Source organism: Neolamprologus multifasciatus, chromosome 13 (genome assembly GCF_963576455.1).
Source record: "Neolamprologus multifasciatus chromosome 13, fNeoMul1.2, whole genome shotgun sequence".
Classification (NCBI taxonomy): Eukaryota; Metazoa; Chordata; class Actinopteri; order Cichliformes; family Cichlidae; genus Neolamprologus; species Neolamprologus multifasciatus.
The window spans coordinates 4,538,628-4,561,071 of record NC_140451.1 but is presented as its reverse complement, the minus strand read 5'-3'; the positions used below and the strand labels follow the sequence as shown (position 1 = coordinate 4,561,071).

Below are 22,444 nucleotides of genomic sequence, written 5' to 3'. Positions count from 1 at the left end.
GGCCGATACCGATATGAATCCGATATAGTGTGTTTTTTAATCAATAAAACTGTTTTTTTAATATCTTGCTGCTTTTTGTATTAGTTCATACTCAAGTTAAAAAAACAAAACAAAACACTAAAGCTATTCTGTTATACCTGTATGCAAAAAATACACTGCACCCAAAATATTTCATAGTTCAGCAAAACTGATCAATCTAATAAACTTAAACCTGATCCATCCTCCCTATTTTGGTATTTTAAAGAGTAAGCAACCCAACTAATAGGGTTATAAAACTCCCAGCAGAAAAATAAAAAATAGGGAACCATCCCCCACCCTCCACCTCGTGATGCTGAATCGACGTAATCAACTTTAATTTGATGCAGTGTGAAAAAAATGCCCAGAAATAATTGATTTTTCAAGAATAATTAAATAGATTCAACATTCTTTCTTCTACAGAACTGCAGACTGCACAGATGGTACCTTCCCAAAGGAAAAAGTACTATAGCTTACTAGGGTATATTAGACTTAATAGTTACTATATACAGTAATGGACTTCTATACATTTTTCATCAGATTAAAACTTTGGCTGTAAGATTCGGATAATTATTTATTAAAAGCTAGACATTTTAAATGAGAATAAGAAAGAAAAGTATGTCTTTGTGCCCCCTTTTCCCTGTTCATGCCCTATCGGCCCCCCTGGCTACACTTTGCTAGATCCGCCCCTGCACAGTTACCAGCCGTCAGCTACGTAGAAAAAGATCCTGGTGTAGAAAGTAATAATAAATCAATTCTAACAACAGCTTATCAAGCTTAATAGTGCTGCTGTTGTTCAGCCGCTGGTTTCCTCTTTCTGGTGAGAAGTGGGCCAAAAACAAAGAAGAGAGACAGACTCGCGACAGAAAAGCCGATCAGCTGATCATTGATCAGTTTCACGTTTGAAGTAGCAGCAGGAGAGGGAGGAAGAGAGAAGAGGCAGACGCTCCATATATCGGTTGTTAAGCTTAACGTGGGAATGCTTTACAAACATTCAGAGATGAACTTATAAATTTATACATTGTATTGAATTACATTTGTGCCTTTCAGCACTCTGCTTAGACATCTTCAGCTTTCTGCACTCCTTCCTGACTAAAGAATTGTAAATTCTTATTCTTTAAATCATATGTCAATCGTTTAATCTTTTAAGGACCACAGATCTCTGGGGGGGGGAAAGGTTGTTGCTGAGCTCAGAAACAGGCTAAATCTTGATTTTGAAATGTACATTAATCAAAAAAATGAGCTAAATTAAAAGGCTTGAGCATTGTGTGGCGTGTATGTGCAAATCATTAGAAAAAAGCTACTGCTCTCTCAGTTTGTCCAGTTCCAGTCATTAACAAAGTGAGATGAACACACCCATAAATGGAGACTGCCACAGTATATATCAGTATGAAACACGCGCAACGTTCAGCAACAATAGCCTGTTGTCCTTTACATTCATGCCACAAGATCAGAGTAATATGAAGGATAGATGCAGACTGGTGTGGAGCGTTTTTAAAATTTTTATTTATACTTAAATTTATTTTGTTTTACAAAATGAAATAATACAAGGCTCCTTGTACTAACAGAATGCCACTGACTGATGTCATATAGCGCATAAAACACATTTGAACATTAAAATAACATTTACAAACCTCATAAGCATGTGGTGGAAAAATGTTACCATGATGGCCTCACAAGTCAAATTTGTAGTGTAATCCCTGTTGTTTAACTTTGCTGCTTGAATCGTGTATTTAGTTGAGCCACACAAAGTGGCAATAGATGGCTTTGAAAACACCCGTTTGTAGGTTTGGATGCCTAATGATCCAGTGGATATTTGGCTAACAGAAGGTCTCTTATAAATCCTCTATTCCTTGAGCACTCCTCAGTGAATCACCATCAATTATTCACTCTTGTTTGACTTTTGGTTTCCAACAGTCTCCTTCTTTGGAAATTTAAAACAAGTCAAGGGTAAAAGTGGGGGCTGCATTTGACTACCAGAATGGTACTGCAGCTTCTGTGTTTTGTTTTGTTTTTCCAGGCACTGCAGTTCCTGTCCAAGGCCCATCGCTGTGAGGTTCAGGGAGGCGGTTGGGAGAAAGAACCTGCTCTCTTCAAGGAGGTGATCAAACAAGCTGTCCACATGGGAGAAGGTTAGCTCACCACCCAGCTCTGTATGCCCTCATAGCCATTTCTCAGAGGAACAGAGAAGATGAAAGGATGGCGATGAGATGGAAAAGCGATATCTCTGATTACAGTTTAGATGATAATCTCCTCAAACCTTTGATGTTTTCATTACAGTAAGACAGATGCATAGAGTTAAACACTGGAGAGGCAATCAGAAGTGACTTTGAAAAAAGAATAATAATGCTGTGAGGTATTAAATGTGTTTGCATTCTCCATCAGTTTATCCTTCCTCCCTCAACTAATGTTAGTCATGTTCCTGGGTGTGATGTTTGTGTTCTTTAAAACACAATTCAAATCCCTTCACTTTTAAATACTTCAAATACTTTTAAATACTTGTGTGTTAGATTTGATTGTCAGTTGATAAGACTGGATTTTTGTACATAAGTCTACATTAGTTTAGTTAATATTTGTATTCAATATAATAATAATAACGATCAATGCCTCATGCTACATATAGTCTGTGGGTTTTTTGTATGCTGTCTGTGATGCAGCATTACAGAGGTACTTCTGATCATCTGATTCTACCAGCAGTACCATCTGCTCATCTGCAAGCTCTCTTCAAACCAATGTTCAAACCAAAATTCTCCCATATCACCCCTGTGTTAAAATCCTTGCACTGGCTTCCGGTTGAGTATAGATATCAGTTTAAAATCCTCACTTTTACATTCATGTCCCTACAAGGTGAGGCCCCCACTTATATCACTGAGCTTCTCCAACCCTACTCTCCAAACCAGATCCTTAGATCCACTGATAGTGGTCTTCTAACCATTCCATGGACCCGTTTGAAAACGAAGGGGGATCCCGCTTTTCAAACATTGGCTCGAATATTATGGAACAGTTTACCTCCTCCGCTACGCACCATCAACTCTGTAGCTACTTTTAAAAAACAACTCAAAACACATCTGTTTAGAGAGACCTTTAGGTAATATTCATGTGTAGTATACTGTTTTAGTGGATATGCTATTATACCCTCTTTATAGTGTTTTATTTTTCGTTTGATATGCTTTTATTCCCTTGTGAAGCACTTTCAAATAACTTCCTGTTTTAAAAAGTGCTGTATAAATAAATTTTACTTACTTACAATGTTTTATTATCTAAAAGAGGAACCCTTACATCATCTAAGATAAAAAACAGCAAATGAATTATTCCAAATACCAAAAGGGTAAATTATATATGCAGTGCATCTGGAAAGTATCCACAACACTTGTTCCACATTTTGTCAGGTTACACCCTTATTTCAAAATACAAATACATTCAGTTTTAATTCACGTACACAATATTGCGGGATTGGTGACTTTTTACTTAGTGTTTTTAGTTTTTGGGGTGCTGTGCAGCTTTTCAACTCAGTGACCGCCTGATATAGGGAGCCTGATCAGACCCAGCTGCCCTGCTAGGCTTCCTGGCACTGCCCCACCTGGCCACAACGAGTGAACTCTTTGGCCTAAATGCAAAGTGTCCTCTCTCAAGGAAATTGGGCTCATCATCTGGCCAATACCATCGCTGGCACACATCCACATGCTGTGAGGATGTGAGATCAAGGGAAAAATTAATGCAGTCATGTACAGAGAGCCTTGATGATAACCTGCTCCAGAGTGCTCACTAGGCCGGACTTGGCCGAAGGTTTATATACCAAGAGCACACAGCCAAGATAACAGTGGAGTGGCTTCAGGACCACTCTGAACATTCCTTGAGTGGCCCGGCCAGAGCCCCGACCCAAGTGATCATATCTGGAGCGATCTGAAAATGGCTGTGCAATGACGCTCTGCATCTAACCTGATGCAGCTTGAGAGGTTCTGCAAAGAAGAATGGATGAACCTGTTCAAAAATAGTTAGACTTGAGGCTTGCATCATAACATGCATCAACATCTGGTTGATAAAACTCTTGATCACCTCCCTTACATGACAAAATGACAAACAAGTAAAGTGCTGAGAATACTTTTGTGATGTATTGGGTAAGCGTTCAGGGTCACCTAATCTATTCTTGCCAATAAGCTTTAAAAAAAATGTAAGTGCCCAGTTTGTCTCCCAAATACAAACTGGGCACTGGTTCCACAGAGAAACTTGAAGCCTCTACCTCACATTCTACTGTTAACCCTAAAACACTAATGTCAGGTGATTTTCACCCACGTAAAACTGATAGTGTTACAAAACTCCACATTAATATAGTTTTTTGCTCTCACAAGTAAACTGAGAGTAAAGTGTTGTATTGAGGTGATATGGTAGTATGAGTTCTAAGGGGCCTGTTACTTCATGTAGTATTGGCAGTTGGGCATGGAGGACCAGATCTTTGTCATGAGCTTCTCTTTTAGGTGGAGAAGCATTCAGTGCGTTCGATGCATTACCTGTTCTTTGGGATTGGTACCTAATCTCATAGTTGGACATGCTGGGATCTCCCCCCTGACCTGATTTAAAATGTGTGAAATTTAAAAAAGATATAGAAGCTGTAACTAGAAGTCAATGATATAAAAAATTTAAATTTCAAGGAAAAACCCCTGAAATTGTCTAGCATAAATTCTTATAGTGTCCACTAATGGAAAAGGGGTGGAACAATTACTGTTAAATGAAAGCGTCCAAACTGAACCACTGAACAACAACAGCTTTAATCAGGGAGGTGATCAAGAGTTTTATCAACCAGATGTTTTTATGTTTAAGCAGAAGCTATACAGCCTAAGTCCAACTGATTCCAACCATCTATCTTCTTCCACTATCTGTGGCCAGGTCGCAGGGGCAGCAACCTAAGCAGAGTGGATCTGCTCTGAGCCCCTAATTCCTCACCCTATCACTAAGGGAGAGGCCAGACACCCTTCGGACAAAGCCCATTTCCACCGCTTGTATCCACGATCACGTTCTTTCAGTCACGGCTCGTGGGCATATGTGAGGGTAGGGATATAGATCGACTAGTAAATTGAGATCTTCGCTTTTACACTAAGCGCTCTCTTCCCCAAACTGGACCAGTACAACATCCGCATCACTGCAGCCGCAGCACCAATTCATCTGTTCCCGTCACTCGTCAACAAGACCCCAAGATATTTAAATTGCTCCACTTGGGGCAGGAACTCGTCTCTGACCCGGGGTGGGGAATCCACCATTTTCCAGCTGAGGACCATGGCCTCAGATTTGGAGGTGTTGATTCTCATTCCCACTGCTAGGATTCCCCAAAGTACTAAAAGGTTAGGAGTTGATTACATACACACTCTATGAAACACTCAAATAGAGGTAAACATTCACCAAATAATGAGCTGGACACTGTCATACAGTAGAAATGCCCAATCAATCTGAAATGGAGAATAACTCAAGTGTTACCATCTGTAGGATTAGATTTTGCTTTTGTTTGAAGACAGAAGAATAAATGGAGAGGGCTTATAGAAAAGATAGCAAAATAGTACTTCCTAGTGAGTTTAGAAAATGTGTTGCTGTTACTTGACTACAGGTCTTGGTTGAACTCTTTCTAATCCCTTTAATCTCCCCTCCATGTTGGGGACTTGTGGGTTCCAAAGTGGTCCAAACACACTCCAGTGAAACAGCTCACACAAGCAATGAAATGCAACACTTTTGAGGGTTTTGGAAGACACCTTTAGGATTCTTATATTTGATATTTGCGCTTGTGCACGGTTGTCCCAAAGAATTAACTACTATGGTAATAAATCTCATTTCTGACTTTCTAAATGCTGCTTCTGTGCTTAGATGCAGAAGCTTTTCCCTGCATTCTCTAAGTCTCTCTTTCTCTGCATCACAGTGGCACTCAGTTGCAGTGTGAAGAAGAGTAATCCAACAGAAGCTCTTCAGATACTCTCCTCTACACGCCTCAGTCTCAGGAGTCTGGCCACCAAAGCCAAGGTAACATTTAGAGACCCCCACTTAGCACGAAGCAGATATCTGCCTCACTTTATAGACAGTTTTCCTGCTCAGGAACTAGGAGGAGGATTGAGTTTAGCCTGTCCGACTGTGTGTGTTCTTACTGTAGCATTTGCTCCTATAGGACCTCTTTCAGTGATGTTTTCAGGTTGTTCCTACTGCTTGTCAAGTACTTCTGACCTGCCCTGAAAAATTAAACACTAAACCTTGTTTGCACCTATTTTGCATTTCCCTTTGTTTACGGACATTTAATGTATATTGTATACCAATATTAGACGCTGATATTAAAAGATAAGTAAATTTTCATACCATCCATATAAGTAAAAGCTTAGGTTCAGGAGTGCTATGATCACTGATTCATTTTCCTTCTGTTCTTGGCTCTCCATGATGTTAGTAAGACTGGGTATCCTTATATGGTCATTCTAGGTGTACAGCTTTGGCTATGAGCAAACTTCACCATGGGCAACCAATCAGAAGAAAAGTTGGCTTGAAGAAATGCAGACCTTAAAGGGGGCAAGACTAAATGACTTTCATCAGATTCAGGGTGAAGTCAATGGTTGCATCAAGGCCTAGTATAAGATAAATAAAGATTATTTTAAACTGCAAAATAACAATAAGTCTGGAACCTCTTTAGCTCGTGGTCTTCACTCAGTAAGTGACGATGGCAGCACATGCTCATGCAGATGTTGTCAGCATGCAGCCTGACACAAAATCTTTACCTGGTTGTGACACCATTCAAATCATCTGTTCTGCCTGAACAAACTCATCCAGCAGGCGATCAAGACAAACGTCAGACGTGAAGATTTATAGACATAGGCATTTGGGTTGTTAAGTTGTTCTTCTCAGTGGTATAAGTTAACATTAATGACTTTATAATTGACTCTTCCACTGTATATCGTCTTCCAGCAAATCCACACAGACGTGGGCACAGGGAGGATCCATGCTGAACTGCAGGACGGCGTTACTGCTGTGGAGCAAGTCATCACTGAGCTGCAAGATCTGAGTGGGAAGCTGCGTAACCAGTCACAGTGACCATCCATCTCTAATATGCCCCTTTTGTGGCAAAAGAGAGAACCTTTGGTTCTCAGGGGTCCTCAGTAAGACTCAGTAATAAAGACCCAAACCAGCTCTACACCTGCATTTATCATCACAGTGTATTACTGAACCTGTTAAATAAAGAAAGCTAAAGGACTGAATTAGTAATCCTATTTTTATACCTTTATGTCCACTTTGAAATGTAAACACTCACTGGATGGCATCTTAAAATACAATGTTAAAAATTTGAATGCTTGCTTTGAATTTTTTTGTTGTAAATGAAGTGATAAAATCACCTTTATCTGTGATAAACAAAGTGATCAGTTGACAGATTTTGAAGCTGCATCCATACAGAATAGGCTCTCGGGACAGGATGCAGCTTTAGGTCGTCTGTATCTATAAATATTTAGATCCCTCTCTCATCCACTGAAGAGACACATGTAAATGTAGTAAAAAAAAATAGGCCTAGATTGTAAAAATGTGATTGGTACAGTAGGTTACTGTACCCATTGTGGTCATTTCTGCAGAACAGAACATGGAAGAAAAATCGAGCCTCTATTCCAACTTCTTTGTCGGACATATTTCAAGATGCATACTCTAAAAATCTTAAATCTGGGCTCTTTCTTTTTTATATACCTATTTAGTTCAGTTTCATTTTATTTATACCCCCTATCAGCAAGCACCGGGAAACACGACAGTGGGAAAGAAAAACTCCCTTTTAACAGGAAGAAACCTCCACAGAACCAGCCTCAGGGAGGGATGGCCGTCCACCACGACCAGTTTGGGTGAGCGGAGGAAGACAGGACAACGACATGCTGTGAAGAGAGCCAGAGATTAATAACAAGTAATGATTCAGTGCAGAGAGGTGACTGATTCCCCAGCAGGCTACACCTATTGCAGCATAAATAAGGAAGGATTCAGGGTCTCCTGATCCAGCCCTACCTCATCTGAAGTAAATCCGCAGTCCGAGAGGGAAGTGCACTAATGGGGCGATATGATACTACAGTGGGGCAAAAAAGTATTTAGTCAGCCACCGATTGTGCAAGTTCCCCCACTTAAAATGATGACAGAGGTCAGTAATTTGCACCAGAGGTACACTTCAACTGTGAGAGACAGAATGTGAAAAAAAAATCCATGAATTCACATGGTAGGATTTGTAAAGAATTTATTCGTAAATCAGGGTGGAAAATAAGTATTTGGTCAATAACAAAAATACAACTCAATACTTTGTAACATAACCTTTGTTGGCAATAACAGAGGTCAAACGTTTACTATAGGTCTTTACCAGGTTTGCACACACAGTAGCTGGTATTTTGGCCCATTCCTCCATGCAGATCTTCTCAAGAGCAGTGATGTTTTGGGGCTGTCGCCGAGCAACACGGACTTTCAACTCCCGCCACAGATTTTCTATGGGGTTGAGGTCTGGAGACTGGCTAGGCCACTCCAGGACTTTCAAATGCTTCTTACGGAGCCACTCCTTTGTTGCCCGGGCGGTGTGTTTTGGATCATTGTCATGTTGGAAGACCCAGCCTCATTTCATCTTCAAAGTTCTCACTGATGGAAGGAGGTTTTGGCTCAAAATCTCACGATACTTGGCCCCATTCATTCTGTCCTTAACACGGATCAGTCGTCCTGTCCCCTTGGCAGAAAAACAGCCCCATAGCATGATGTTTCCACCCCCATGCTTCACAGTAGGTATGGTGTTCTTGGGATGCAACTCAGTATTCTTCTTCCTCCAAACACGACGAGTTGAGTTTATACCAAAAAGTTCTACTTTGGTTTCATCTGACCACATGACATTCTCCCAATCCTCTGCTGTATCATCCATGTGCTCTCTGGCAAACTTCAGATGGGCCTGGACATGCACTGGCTTCAGCAGCGGAACACGTCTGGCACTGCGGGATTTGATTCCCTGCCGTTGTAGTGTGTTACTGATGGTGACCTTTGTTACTTTGGTCCCAGCTCTCTGCAGGTCATTCACCAGGTCCCCCCGTGTGGTTCTGGGATCTTTGCTCACCGTTCTCATGATCATTTTGACCCCACGGGATGAGATCTTGCGTGGAGCCCCAGATCGAGGGAGATTATCAGTGGTCTTGTATGTCTTCCATTTTCTGATGATTGCTCCCACAGTTGATTTTTTCACACCAAGCTGCTTGCCTATTGTAGATTCACTCTTCCCAGTCTGGTGCAGGTCTACAATTCTTTTCCTGGTGTCCTTCGAAAGCTCTTTGGTCTTGGCCATGGCGGAGTTTGGAGTCTGACTGGTTGAGGCTGTGGACAGGTGTCTTTTATACAGATGATGAGGTCAAACAGGTGCCATTCATACAGGTAACGAGTGGGGGACAGAAAAGCTTCTTACAGAAGACGTTACAGGTCTGTGAGAGCCAGGGATTTTCCTTGTTTGAGGTGACCAAATACTTATTTTCCACCCTGATTTACGAATAAATTCTTTACAAATCCTACCATGTGAATTCATGGATTTTTTTTTCACATTCTGTCTCTCACAGTTGAAGTGTACCTCTGGTGCAAATTACTGACCTCTGTCATCATTTTAAGTGGGGGAACTTGCACAATCGGTGGCTGACTAAATACTTTTTTGCCCCACTGTATAAGGTCATTAAGATAAGATGGGGGCTGGTTATTCAAGACCTTGTATGTGAGGAGCAGGATTTTGAATAAATGAAGGGAAGCCAATCTAGCTCTAGTTGTGCTAAAATAATTTTAGTCAACTAGGAAATGGCACTGATCTTAACCAGCCTGGAATAAACAAACAAATGTATTGGTGTTTGTCTAGTCTTTCCCTTTCAGCCAATAATACACGTATGTATCCAAATAGTTGCTAAGACTAGATTTGTATGAGATAGTGGTGTGCTACTTTATAAACTGCCACCAGCTTAACAACTTGCATACATAAACTTTACATGCTAATTGGTAAATGGAAAATACTGTTTATAGAGCGCTTTTCTACTCGAGCACTCAAAGCGCTTTATACAATAGTAACTAACAGATTAGTAAAGTTCTATAAATGTACACATCAAAGCTGAAGTCAAATTATTTTCTATACATTTACATTAAAAATGATCCAAAAGGCACAACAGTAGCACAACAGTACAGTGACTCATATTAAGAAAGGCGAGGCTGCTATTAAGGTGCTTATGTCAGCAACAAAGTGATAGATACATAAATGGCAGCAATTAAAAAACATCCAAGCAGAATGTTTTATTAAATCGGAGTTGTTTTGATATTGTAGCTGTAGTCTGAGTTCTTTCTAGAATAACTCAAAATGATTGACTTTTTTTGTCCTTCATGAATATTTAAATGAAATTGATTCCTAACACAAAGTCTTATCTCTTAAAGAATTGGTTGCATAAAGAAAAATTGTATACTAGGGAAGAAGACTTACCTTTCCCCTTAATCTCCTAACTATCTAAGTTTAGTACTCAGAACACAATGAGTGGAGGTGGTGTTCGAGAGCTAAGTTATAAAAAGGCTATTAAAAACCATGAGCCACGCTCTGATGCTCTGCGAGATCATTTCCCAACTCATCCGACATGGTGAGCACACACACACGCACGCATCCCATTTCCCTGCAGTTCATACAGGGAGGAGACCACAATTTGCTACCTCAACTAGAAGGAAAATGACCTTGACATTGCTCAGGTTTTTTATCTCCCTTCTTTTTTCACTGTATTGGAGCTTGTGTTTTATTTTTCTCTGCCCATTTGTCACAAGAGCCAGAACCTCTGTTTTGAAAGTGTTACCACAGCGATAAGGACTTAAAGGCCCCTATAAATGGATGATCTCGCATGAGGGAGTGGAGCACTGTGACAATGTAAAATGTTGATGATTGCACTTTGACAGTTGCCTTCATGGTAAATTCTCTGAGCTAATACTCATGTTTGAATCCACATTTCCAGCCTCACTCCAGTTATTAAATAAAAATGGCAAGAAGAAATGACCTATTTTAAGCTCTGGATCATCATTCATGACCACATTATATCACACCCACAGGATCTCTCAGCACTGGTGACTAATCTTCCTAATATGATTGTAAATTTACCAAATGCTATTATTAGATAAAGTCCACAAGAGTGATTTGCTGCTGTTCTGTCATCACCCAAAGGACAGCTTTGATAAAAGAAAACACAAGTTTGATTGTTTCGTGCCAGACTTACGCTCCCAGAATTCCTAATATTTCTCAGCAGGGGCTGCAAAGCTGATGTCACCATTCACAAAACTCCCATTACCTCACACTTTAGTTCATGCGGCAAGGATATTATTTCAGTTTGACAAAATCTCTTCTCAAAAGAAGCAACAACAAAATCTGTCACTTGCACTTGAAAAACAAATGTTTGCAGCATCCCAGAAGGTATTGTTTTCTTGAAGTCGTGTAAATCAACTGGTTCTTATATGGTGTTTTTCTACTAAATATTAAATTGCAATTTGATCCAGTGTAGTGATATTATTGTTCTGTGTCTTTTGTATCATGTTTAATTAATGATTCAGAAAAGTTCTAAAACTTTTTTGTACAGAACCCTTCATTCAAGCTAGTGCAGTTCGAATTGCTTCACTAATTATTAAACAAGCCGATAACTGAAAAGAACAGATGTTTAAAAAAGCAATACAATATAAAGTAGATAAAATTAATAGAATTAAATAGTTGCATTATAAGCAATTTAGAATTACAGTAGCATACGTACATTGAAAAACTGTAATTCTTTTTTTTTTTTTATTCAATTCAATTTTATTTATATGTGGCAAATCACAACAACAGTCGCCTCAAGGCACTTTATTTTTTAAGGTTGACCCTACAATAATACATACAGAGAAAAACCCAACAGTCATATGACCCCCTATGAGCAAGCACTTTGGCGACAGCGGGGAGGAAAAACTCCCTTTTAACAGGAAGAAACCTCCGGCAAAACCAGGCTCAGGGAGGGGCGGGGCCATCTGCTGCGACCAGTTGGGGAGAGAGAAGGAAGACAGGATAAAGACGTGCTGTGGAACAGAGACAGAGATTAATAACAATAATAAGTATGTAATAAGTAATAATAAGTATGATTCAATCATAACGTTTAACTGTTTTTGTAGAGAAGGTCATCAGGCTTTTTATTCTTCTCCTATGTGATTATATGATACCTCCATCATATATATATATACACATGTGTGTATATATATATATATATATATATATATATATATATATATATATATATATATATATGTAAGATACACAAGTTTCACATATGTGAAACTTAACAAAACTTCCCCTGAATGAACTTAATTAACAAAACTCAACAACACATGGATTTGGTAACACAGCTCACCACCTCATCTGAATCAAGCAGAGACTTTAAATCAATCAATTTCCCTTCAGTTAGTCTAGCCAGTACCACTAGCTAGAATTTAAAACTCAACACAACTGAATGAATTACCTAAAGCTCCCCACTCTTCTGATTAACACATTTACGCAACTAAATGGCTCTATATAAGAAAAAATATTTTGCAAATCCCTTCATATCCTTTTTCTTCCCGCCTGTCCTGTTTGGTTCTTTTGCCATCAGAATTATTGTCTAAAGGCAAAGAAAGATGCCCAACGGATTTACAGCCTTGTCGTATTGGTCTATTTGATTCACCTTTGCTTTTATTGTTTATTTTATTTTATTTTCACTTGCTACACATGGGACAGACATGACTGGGGGAAAGAAAGAGAGGTATAGGGAAAGAAAAACAGCGGGGAAGAGGAACTGTGGTCAAGAGCAAAAAACAAAACAAACAGACAAAAAATACATATATCAATCACCTGTTGAGAAAGAAAAAAGAGAAAACAAGCAAAAAAAAAGCAATATAATAAACAACATCACCGCGATGATCTATGTGAATATAAAACTAAATATTGAATATTATTGTGCAGCACGTAGAATCGACAGCGCACAGTGTGCTTTGAGGTAGGAGCCAAAAAGGGTGTAGTTTGTGTCTGTGAGCACCCGTGTGTACACCTGTGAGCATGAGCGCGCTTGTTTTTAAAAGGTAATGATCTGCTAGAGTTGTGGGGAGCCATAGCCCCGTCCTCCAGGGCTCCAGCATTTGCTTTAATTTGCTGAAAGTTTGTTTTGCCAGCAACAGGAAGCTTACACAAACAAAGCCAGGATAGTAAGTGCAGCAATGTTAATTTGACAATAGCAAATGATAGCAAATAAAAAGACAGAGAGAATAATGTGCATAATGTGCAAAACGTCAGCACTTCTGGACAAGTGGAGAGTATTACAACTGCTCATCCACTTTGTCACAGGCTAAAAGATTGATATTTAAACACAACAAATTGTCGTGTGTCAGCAGTATCCCCATAAGGCATATAACAGCCCTACACACCAATGCATGATAGTTTAATCACAATATATTTATAATTTAATCACATTAGCTCAACAGTGTCACCAAAATAAGCCACATACTTGAGATAACCTGCTCAGCATTACATAAATCCCATTTTCAACAAAAGTTAGCGGGAAGACACAGTTAACTTGATTGATTGTAAACCTATGTTTTAATTAAAAGGTTGTAATATATACTTTACAGGTTTCAAATAGACTAGATTCTTTTTTTTTCTTTCTTTTTTTTTTTAAATACAGTAGATCTTTCTTCCAGTCTTACTGACCAATGCACCCATGGGCCATTTAGAATCACCAATTAGCCTAACCCAGTTAACTGGATTTCTGTGGACTGTGGGAGGAGCCCATGGGGACAACACACAAATTTCACACGGATAATTCTTTGGCCAGATGGTGGATTTGAATCCAGGACCTTCTTGCTATTGGGCAACAGTGCTAACAACTGTTCCACTCACACCTCACCCCACATGTCCTAAACAAACTCACAAAATGGAACAGTGACTCAAAATCATGGGACTTGCCCATGATTTTGAGTCAGTGTTTTGAATTGAATTTGAATTGAATCTTTATTTTGAACATGTTAAAAAAGTACAATAACATAGAATTAAAAAGAGACAAACAAAGCAAAACAAGCAACCACAACAACAAAAAAACCAAAACAACAACTTTCATGTTCAAAAAGGAGCAGAAAGAAGCATAAGCTTATTTAATCCCACCCTCTTCCCACTATCTAGTAATCAATAGACTACAACTTTTCTAGTTCTTGTTTATGCCCTGACCATCAGAAATACCTAATTATAATTACATTATATAACTGAACTTCAGATTAGAAGTAAAATCTTGTAAAAGAAATCCAGTATGATGGAGGTATCATACAAATTCTCATCAACTGGATTTTAACTACCATGGCCTGAGAACCTACACAAACATATGCAAATTGATGGTTTCAATGTAGCCAAGGTCATCAAGGCTGGCATGTATGGAGATTTGGCAGTGTTGAATGATTTGCCGATCAGAGGAAATAGGCTCCACCACAGCCAACCTGGTTGGATAACTGATGAATGAAGAAACACACTGTCCATTTACTTTTTAAGCAAAAAAATTAAAGGGACAATTTGAAAACATATCAGATCTCACGATAATGTTACAAATGAAAGGGGGGCATATTGTTTGATGGAAATAAAAATGGTCAGCCTACAGAGAGCCAAATTCAAAGACATCTCGAAACCCAAAGTAAAAAATTTTTTTTACACTAGTCCTTTGTCTAGAAATTTCATTGCAGCCACTCATAATGGTACTGAGCAGTTTGTACGGCCCCCACACATTTGTATGCATGACTGACAACATCGGGGCATTAGCCTAATGAGACAACAAATGGTTGTGTCATTACATGGTTCTCCTCCCATATTTAGACTCAGACATCAGTGAACTCCTGAGCAATTGGAGATGCAGCCTGGTGGTGTCGGATAGACCAAATATTAACATCCCAGAGGTGTTCTATTGGATTTATAACAGGCAAGTGTGGAGGTCGGTCAATTCCTTAATTCCTTTAAAAGCATGCATGCTGTTTGTTTTTTCGAGGAGTGCACATCCTTTGCAGATATATCCTCAACATCATTTTCCATTGAACTAATTTAAAATAGGCGACCTTGTGAAAGGTTTTGATGGCGGGGGTAGAGGTGAGGGATGTGGGACATGCTGGGAAGTACATTAGTTGTTCTTCCTGGCATTCCTCTTTGTATTTGGTGGAAAATGCGCGTGAACATGTTGACAACAATTATTTAACAATTTGCTTTTTTGGCAAGCTCTTACAGAGTAGTTCGTAAGCAGAGTGGCATTATAAATTATGTTTGGCAATCAAACAAAAGTTGTATTCAACAAAGGAGGGAGCATGTATGTATCGCCAGGAATTTGCACTAGAGAACTGTTGTTAATGGCTTTGTTGAGCAGGAGGCCCAAAAGATCAAGTTTTGATGGGTGAGTAGTTTGTGGGGTTTTTTTGTAAAGTGTTGAAACATCGTTAACATTTATGTGAAAATGTGCTCTCTCACTCTAATATGCACGTGTGATATATCTATTTTCTGGTCAACTGGAAATAATTGTGGTTTAAGAAATTCTGTAAATGAGTGTGCTTGTTTGGTATGCTGACCCTGTCTGGTCAGTCTGCTAGGAAATGTGCTTGATGGGCTGTTTGTTCCGTTCTTATACACATTGCAGTTGTCTTTATGTTTAGCAAGGCTAAATACACTAAAATCCCTAATTTCCTTCGGGATTAATAAAGTATTCTGATTCTAATACACATTGGGTTTATGGCAGCCTAACTATTGTACATGTACTACAGTGGTGTGGCTGAAGCTCAGGAGGTAGCGCAGGTCACCTACTGATCGGAAGGTTGGTGGTTCGATCCCTGGCTCCTCCAGTCTGCATGGGCAAGATACTAAGCCCAAGTTGCTCTACGATGCATCCATCAGAGTGTGAATGTTGTTAGAAAAGCACTCAGTTTAGAGTCAGTGAATGTGGCATGTTGTATACAGTGCTTTGAGCTCCAGGAGAGTAGAAAAGCGCTATATAAGAATCAGTCCTTCGTTGTGAGGCCATAAGAGATAAGTTCAAATGAACCTGTTACTGCATGTGTTTCCATGGTGATAATAATCAAAAATGACCTCCCCACCTCCACTCAACAGACATCTGGATGAAGTTGAATGGTTGTCCTTGCATCCCTTCCTCAGATCTTTCTGTCACATCCTTGCGAGAAGGAACTAAGAAAACAGTATTTGGATGAAAAAGACAATCATGAAATCATGGCTATAACTCATCACTCAAACCTTTTCCACTGGTTTTGGCAAACAACTTCTACAGTATGGCCTCCACCCTCTTTCTCAAACATGTAGTTCGAGTGTTTCTGGGTTCTGTTGAGTATCACCTTTCAGTGTTGTGGAAAATCTTTTGGTAAAACATGTGAAACTTTCTCATGCCACCAAAGCAAGCAGAAGACGTCTGCAATCAGATGTAGCAATAGATGAAAGAAATCAGCCTTGCTATAATTTTTGTGGAATCAGTTAATAATGAAATCATGTTACACCCACAACTTTGTGTGTCCACTGGTGTGATGTGGTGGAAAATGGTGCACTTAAGGGAGTGGTTGTGGGCATTTGTGCACATGAAATAAATTAATTCCCCCTTGTGCCTTCAAGGGGAATATATTCTTCTAGCTTTGGGTTAAATATTTTAATTCCTGGAATCTACCAAAGTATATCGGGCCTTGTTGCAGCCCCTCAGTTCATTTACTGTCTGAAATCCCTTCACAGCCTCAGAGTGCTGAGTTTGGGGTGGAAGCCTCAGTGCATCACACTGGCTGTCAACAAGAAATCCTTGCAGTAGCTAGAAAAGGCCAGCTTAAAGACAGCACAGAGATTTTTATTGTAGCAGGAATATAGAAAACTTGTCCAATTATATCTGTAAGGTCTTTCTGAACAACATGTTATTATCCAGTAAGCATGTTAGTGAGTTCTGGCACTAGAGTGCTAAAAACAAGCTAGCATGGTCACAAAACTGATTAACAACGCCTCTGCTACTTAACGGACCAGTTTAATATCACAGAAGTTTACACAATTCAAACGTGCATTTTCATTTGGGGGATGCTTTTCTGGCCCAACGTGATGCTCAGTTGTTTCTGCATCATATGTTATGGTTGGGATCATTTATTGTAACAGTCAGACAGAAATGCCATCATGGAGACAAACTGGGGGGAAATAAATGCTGTCACTTCCATCTAGCATTCTGTGGAAAAGAAATCATCCCCACAACATTGTTAAGGACAATATTTATCTTGACAGAATGAATACAAATTATGCCAGGTTAAATATAAGTCTGACTAATGCAGCTGTTAGTATAAAAAGAGGCTGCTCGATAAGCAAGTCTTTTTTTTTTTCAAACACACACATACTTTCTGACTCAAAGATCACAGTAGGTGGACTGAATCCAGATATGATCTACTACATGTGCATAGAAGGAGTTGATAACAACATTTGGAATATATCTGAATTTACAGCATTACACCTGTCAGACAGCTATGTGCATGGAATTTCTCCAAACCAGATGTGTGTCTGCTGATGTTCACTTTTCTCTTTATGGAACGTGTCCATTACCTTGATCCACAGCAGAGCACATGCGTTTTGTTAGGTCTGGTGCAACTGTCTGACTCTTTCTACATTTTTTCATGAAGCTAATGTCTGAAGGTGATGTCACACAGCTTTTACAGACGCAAAGTATAGAACAAGTCACACACCATACAAGGCTTAGGTACACTTTAGGACTTTACCTAAGAAAGCAGATACTGGGGAAATTATTAAAGTCTTCAACCAGTCAGGAATTGACATGTATTTAATGTTTTATATTTGCATGGATGGTTGGATGGATGGATATATTTGCATGGAAATGAGTAGATTTGACAATAATACCTCCCATAGACAAAAAGACCATAAACAGTCAGACACCCTCTCACATAAAAAAAAGTGTGTCATAAATCGTGTTTTTAGTCACATGATTTGAAGACTAGGCTCTTGAAAGGCTACAACTAGTTTTAGCCTTTCAAGGCTAAAACGTTAGATGGATAATGTTTTTTGTGATGCTTCTGCGGAAATTTACAAGAACAAAAAGATTTGAACAATGGAGAAGAAGCAAGGGAAGCTTTTGGCTACAGATGTGTAGTGTGTACAGAGTCTTGTTCTAAAAGACCACCTGAAGTAAAAAGAGAAGACACTGAAAATGTGGAAACGACACTGGACACAACACTGGGTGGGGCAACAGAAAGAGAGGCCACCTACTGGTGGCTGACAATGTTGACTTGACTATATTTTTCATGACCTGTAACAAAAAAGTTTCTTTTATGTGTCATAAATAGCAATAAACAGTAACTACGACTGACATGGACATATTCAAGTCTACATTAACAAATTCAGAATTAAACTTTATAACTACAGTCAGACAACATTATCTTTTTATTGCCAAAATTGTTGTTGCAGGATGTGAAGAAGCATTAAGCTTGAATAAATGTACAAAAATTGTGAGGATTGCTTATATTTCTAAGATGGGAACAGACCCGTACACAGAGATTCCCAACAGCCAGGGCTAAGCTTGGTTGTAGCCTCAATATTCGTCTTTAGGAATCTGCTTTCCAACAACAAAAAAAGCTCTGGTTCTAGAACCAGGCTATCACGTGGATCACATTTTCCATGTATTTTATCCCCGCATTAAAAGCTGTGCAGGAACAAAGAAACAAGAAGATATCCTTTGTGCTGTTTTCCTGTGAGTTCTTCTTGGAAATATTTTCCTCAGTCCAGCAGTCCATTATGAGTCTCAAAGTTTTCATGTCTGAGGTTCACTTTAGGGAATCAACTAATGATTCACAGTTGAAAGTGTTGTTTTTTGTTTTTTAACCATTAGTGAGGTGAGTGTTAGAGTCTGCACATCAGCTGCATATGTTTTACGGACACTGCTTTTACATAAGCCAGTATACAAGTGAAGTAAACCAAATACAATTTGTTGTGGGACTGCACAACAAAATTGCAATTTACATCTCCAAGTACACTAGGACCTAGTCTGCTATATATATAGTATCATTAATTAAATGATAATTAATATTTATACTGGTCAAGCAATACAACATTTGTATCATTTAGTGTAGAGAGAGAAAAAACTAGTAATGTTAGATATAATAATTATTGTATATGTTATTATATGTTCTATATATTATTCTTTAACCTACACAGTGTGTGTGTGTGTGTGTGTGTGTGTGTGTGTGTGTGTGTGTGTGTGTGTGTGTGTTGTTGGGGGGAACACCGTGAGAAAGTAACAGCTTATTTGATCATGGACAGCACAAAGAGGGGATTTCCAAATCCAGATTTATCCAGACTACATTTTTTATGGCTTGGTCATGGAGCTAATCAAGTGAGAAACACTGAAAGATATAAAAATAGTTTAATAATTACTAATCTGGTCTCCATCAGTGCCACCTGCTGAGAGATGACTCAGTTAACATGTGTAATATTTGTGGAACACAGTCTGCTTGTTTATTTTAGACTTTAGTCATTTAAACTGGAAGTCATTATGTTCTTAGAGAGGCCTAACTGGAGAATGTGTGTGGGTGTTGAGGTGGGTCAGTCAGTGAGTCTGTGTGTGGGTGGGGGCTTCGGTTTGAGTCCCCTGACAAACTTGGGCCCCGAGAAACTCGAAGCAAACGTTCTCGGGGTTAGCGTGTAGACTCCCCCCTCCTGACGTCACGTCTGGAGGCAGGCTGCTCGCGCTGCTGACACCGTTCACCTCCAACGGAGGAACTTTTTGGAGTTCTCGGGCTCTCCTGACTCAAGTCAAACAGGCTGAGAGAAACCCGCTGCAGCCCGCACAGCCTCAGCGCTACAGGGAGACAGAGGAGCCTACAGCCGAGGAACATTTCAACGCTACAATTTCTCTTTAATTTGTCAGGGCTAAGTTAGCTCATTCTGATGGTTGGAATTCCGTATCTACAAGAATATGGTGAGGAATACACACGTTTTTCTTACTCGTAAGAAGTGAGGAGTTTTTTCTTTACAGAACAGAATCTGGACCCTTTCCCCCCCTTGCAAACTTTTATCTCTACTTCTTCATTGTGTGTGGATATGGCTCGGATATATTTGGGGTTTTTCCTTTCCTTTGGGATGTTTCTCTTCACGGTTTGTGTGTCACCGGAGCGGCAGCAGAGCCAGAGCGGCTTCAGGAGGCTGTACGTACTGCAGCCCGGGCCGGGGCCCGGGACGGCCGGAGCCAACGGCGGGGTGCGAGTCAGCTCCATCTCGAGTCTTCACGGCCTGTCGGGGCAACCGCACACGTATAATGTGGAGCTCACAGCCAACTTTGGCGGCCAGGTCCGGAGCCGCAGGATGGGGAAGCAAGCGGCGTCAGCCCCGCAGCAGCAGCAGCCGGCAGTCCGGCAGGAACAGAGCCAGAAGCAGCTCCTGAAGCTGTCCGGGTAAGAGACTGGCACCGTGTCAAGAGGGAAACAGGGTTTGCTAGCGGGGAATGGATTTCGTGACTTTTTGTAAACTTTTATGTTAAAGCAAATAGTTCAGAAAAGCAGAAAAATGAGACACCTATAGGTTATATTACAGCGCTATCTGAATGGTATGCATAACTTTATTGTGCAATTGTGCATGAAGCGGCTCTCTCCTGTGTACAGGAGCACACCTCAATCATCAGGTGCTGACTTTTGTTTAACGCTATCAGGAGCTGACAGTGTGTATTTGAGTTTGGGTGCTCTCTTAATGCGCAGGCCAAACACCGTTTAACCCGCCTAATGGACCAAGTAGGCCAGTGGATTAAATGATTACCGATGATGTTGCCCAATAAAATTAGCTGGCTAACACATGACTCTTCAGACAGCGACAGATAACAGTAACTGAGACTATTTTCAGAGTTAGAATGTGACTGAATCCGTGCTGCACTTTGTTGCTCTAAGTGTAGGCTCGCGATGTTGCAAAGGAACAACATTGGAATATCCACACAGGTGTGTTTCTTCCAGTCATGCCTTGTTAGGCCTCTCCTCTTCAGGGTGAAGTTGACTGACCCTGCTCCTGTTAGTTTGCTTTACAAGTTGCACTTTCTCATCATTCTTATTGGCAGAGACCTCATATAATTTCTTTGTGACTCTTTAATCAAGGTTGTAAAGGTTGTTATTGAATAACAATACTAAATAAGAACAAGAGTTGTCTTAGCTACACTAGACCTACTCATTTGTATTAACTGTTTAATAGGTCACGATCAGTTTAAATGAATTTCAGGTAAGTTGTAGTACAGTATTTATCCACAGTAATTTGTATTTGGTGGTATGGCACTCTTCATTGACTTGCCTGCTATTACAGCTGAATATCTGGATTGCATCCAAGGAGAAGAGCATTAGCACAGAGCAGGCACCACTTACAACAGTGATGACACTGATTATGTCTGAACCAGCAGGAAATGGAAGAGGGGGTTGGAAAGTGGCTTGCACATTCAAAGCAAGTATGGCCAGGCTAAAGCTGCCTAAATAGCATGCACTATGAGATTTACCAGTTGTAGAAGGGTATCAGCTGAGCAAACACTGAATGTGGACTCGCATAGAGATCTGAGATTGTGGCTGAGTTTGACTTCTCGGCCTGCCTGCACTAACGATGCAGTACTCCTACAGAATCACAAAGCAATTTTGTAGTAATTGTTTTTCAGTATAAAACTGACACAACTAAAGGTGCAATGAACATACATGTTTGTATGGTGTTGAGCATGTGCTGCAAGAGCAGATTCAATGCTACTTGGGGTGGCTGTAGCTGAGGAGGTAGAGCAGGTTGGTGGTTTGATCCCAGGCTGCTCCAGTCCAGGCCAAATATCCGTTGCTTTCTGATACATCCACTGGAGTGTAAATGTTAGATAGAAAGCACTTAAGCATAGAAAGAAGTGAATGTGTGACTAAGGCATGTAGTAAAGTGAGTGCTCAGGTAGACTGGAAAAGCCCAATACTGTATGAGAACCAGTCCATTTGCTGTATGTTAGTATTGACACTCCAAGTTTCTCTTACAAATCTTTTCCTTCATGTGATGTTTTGATGGTGGTAGAGACATAGAGGTAATTTCTTAATTCTCGTTCTTATAAAGCACTTTTCTACTCTATGTGAGCATTCAAAGTGCTTTTCACAACTTGTACATTCATAGGTGACCTGCTACAGCCTCCATGAGGTTTCGGTGGGTTTGAGATCTGCTAACCATGAAGGCCAGAAGCCACAAGCTAGCAGTCTTATTATGAGCAAAAAATTCAAAGCAGTTATTCAGAAAAGACCAGTGAAAAAGAGAAAAGGTCCTGATATAAGTAATGGACGTTTGTTTTGTGATATAAATCTGTTGTTCCTGGTATTGTTTTGTAAGGTTAACTATATGAGCTCATACTGGATGTACAGTCACCTTCACAGGTAACTATTTGTA

General features: G+C 39.9%; 2 protein-coding genes across 8 annotated transcripts in view; both read left to right on the top strand.

Annotated features, from left to right (window-relative positions):
- The window catches only part of ttc27 (tetratricopeptide repeat domain 27), an 86,346-nt gene extending 79,028 nt beyond the window's left edge, over window positions 1-7,318 (top strand). Inside the window, 3 exon segments of the mRNA XM_085183139.1 lie at window positions 2,036-2,147; window positions 5,918-6,018; window positions 6,943-7,318. Of these exon segments, the coding sequence (XP_085039265.1) occupies window positions 2,036-2,147; window positions 5,918-6,018; window positions 6,943-7,068 (339 nt within the window). The 3' untranslated portion in view covers window positions 7,069-7,318.
- A 7,517-nt stretch (window positions 7,319-14,835) lies between these two features.
- ltbp1 (latent transforming growth factor beta binding protein 1) overlaps window positions 14,836-22,444 on the top strand; it is a 133,821-nt gene continuing 126,212 nt past the window's right edge. For 3 of the 7 annotated variants that reach the window (XM_085183131.1, XM_085183130.1, XM_085183129.1), the window contains exon 1: window positions 19,624-20,466. In XM_085183131.1, the coding sequence (XP_085039257.1) occupies window positions 20,117-20,466 (350 nt within the window). In that variant the 5' untranslated portion in view covers window positions 19,624-20,116. Of the gene's footprint in view, window positions 14,988-19,619; window positions 20,467-22,444 lie in introns of those variants that run through there. The other 4 variants (XM_085183134.1, XM_085183133.1, XM_085183135.1 and 1 more) reach the window with 3 other exon arrangements.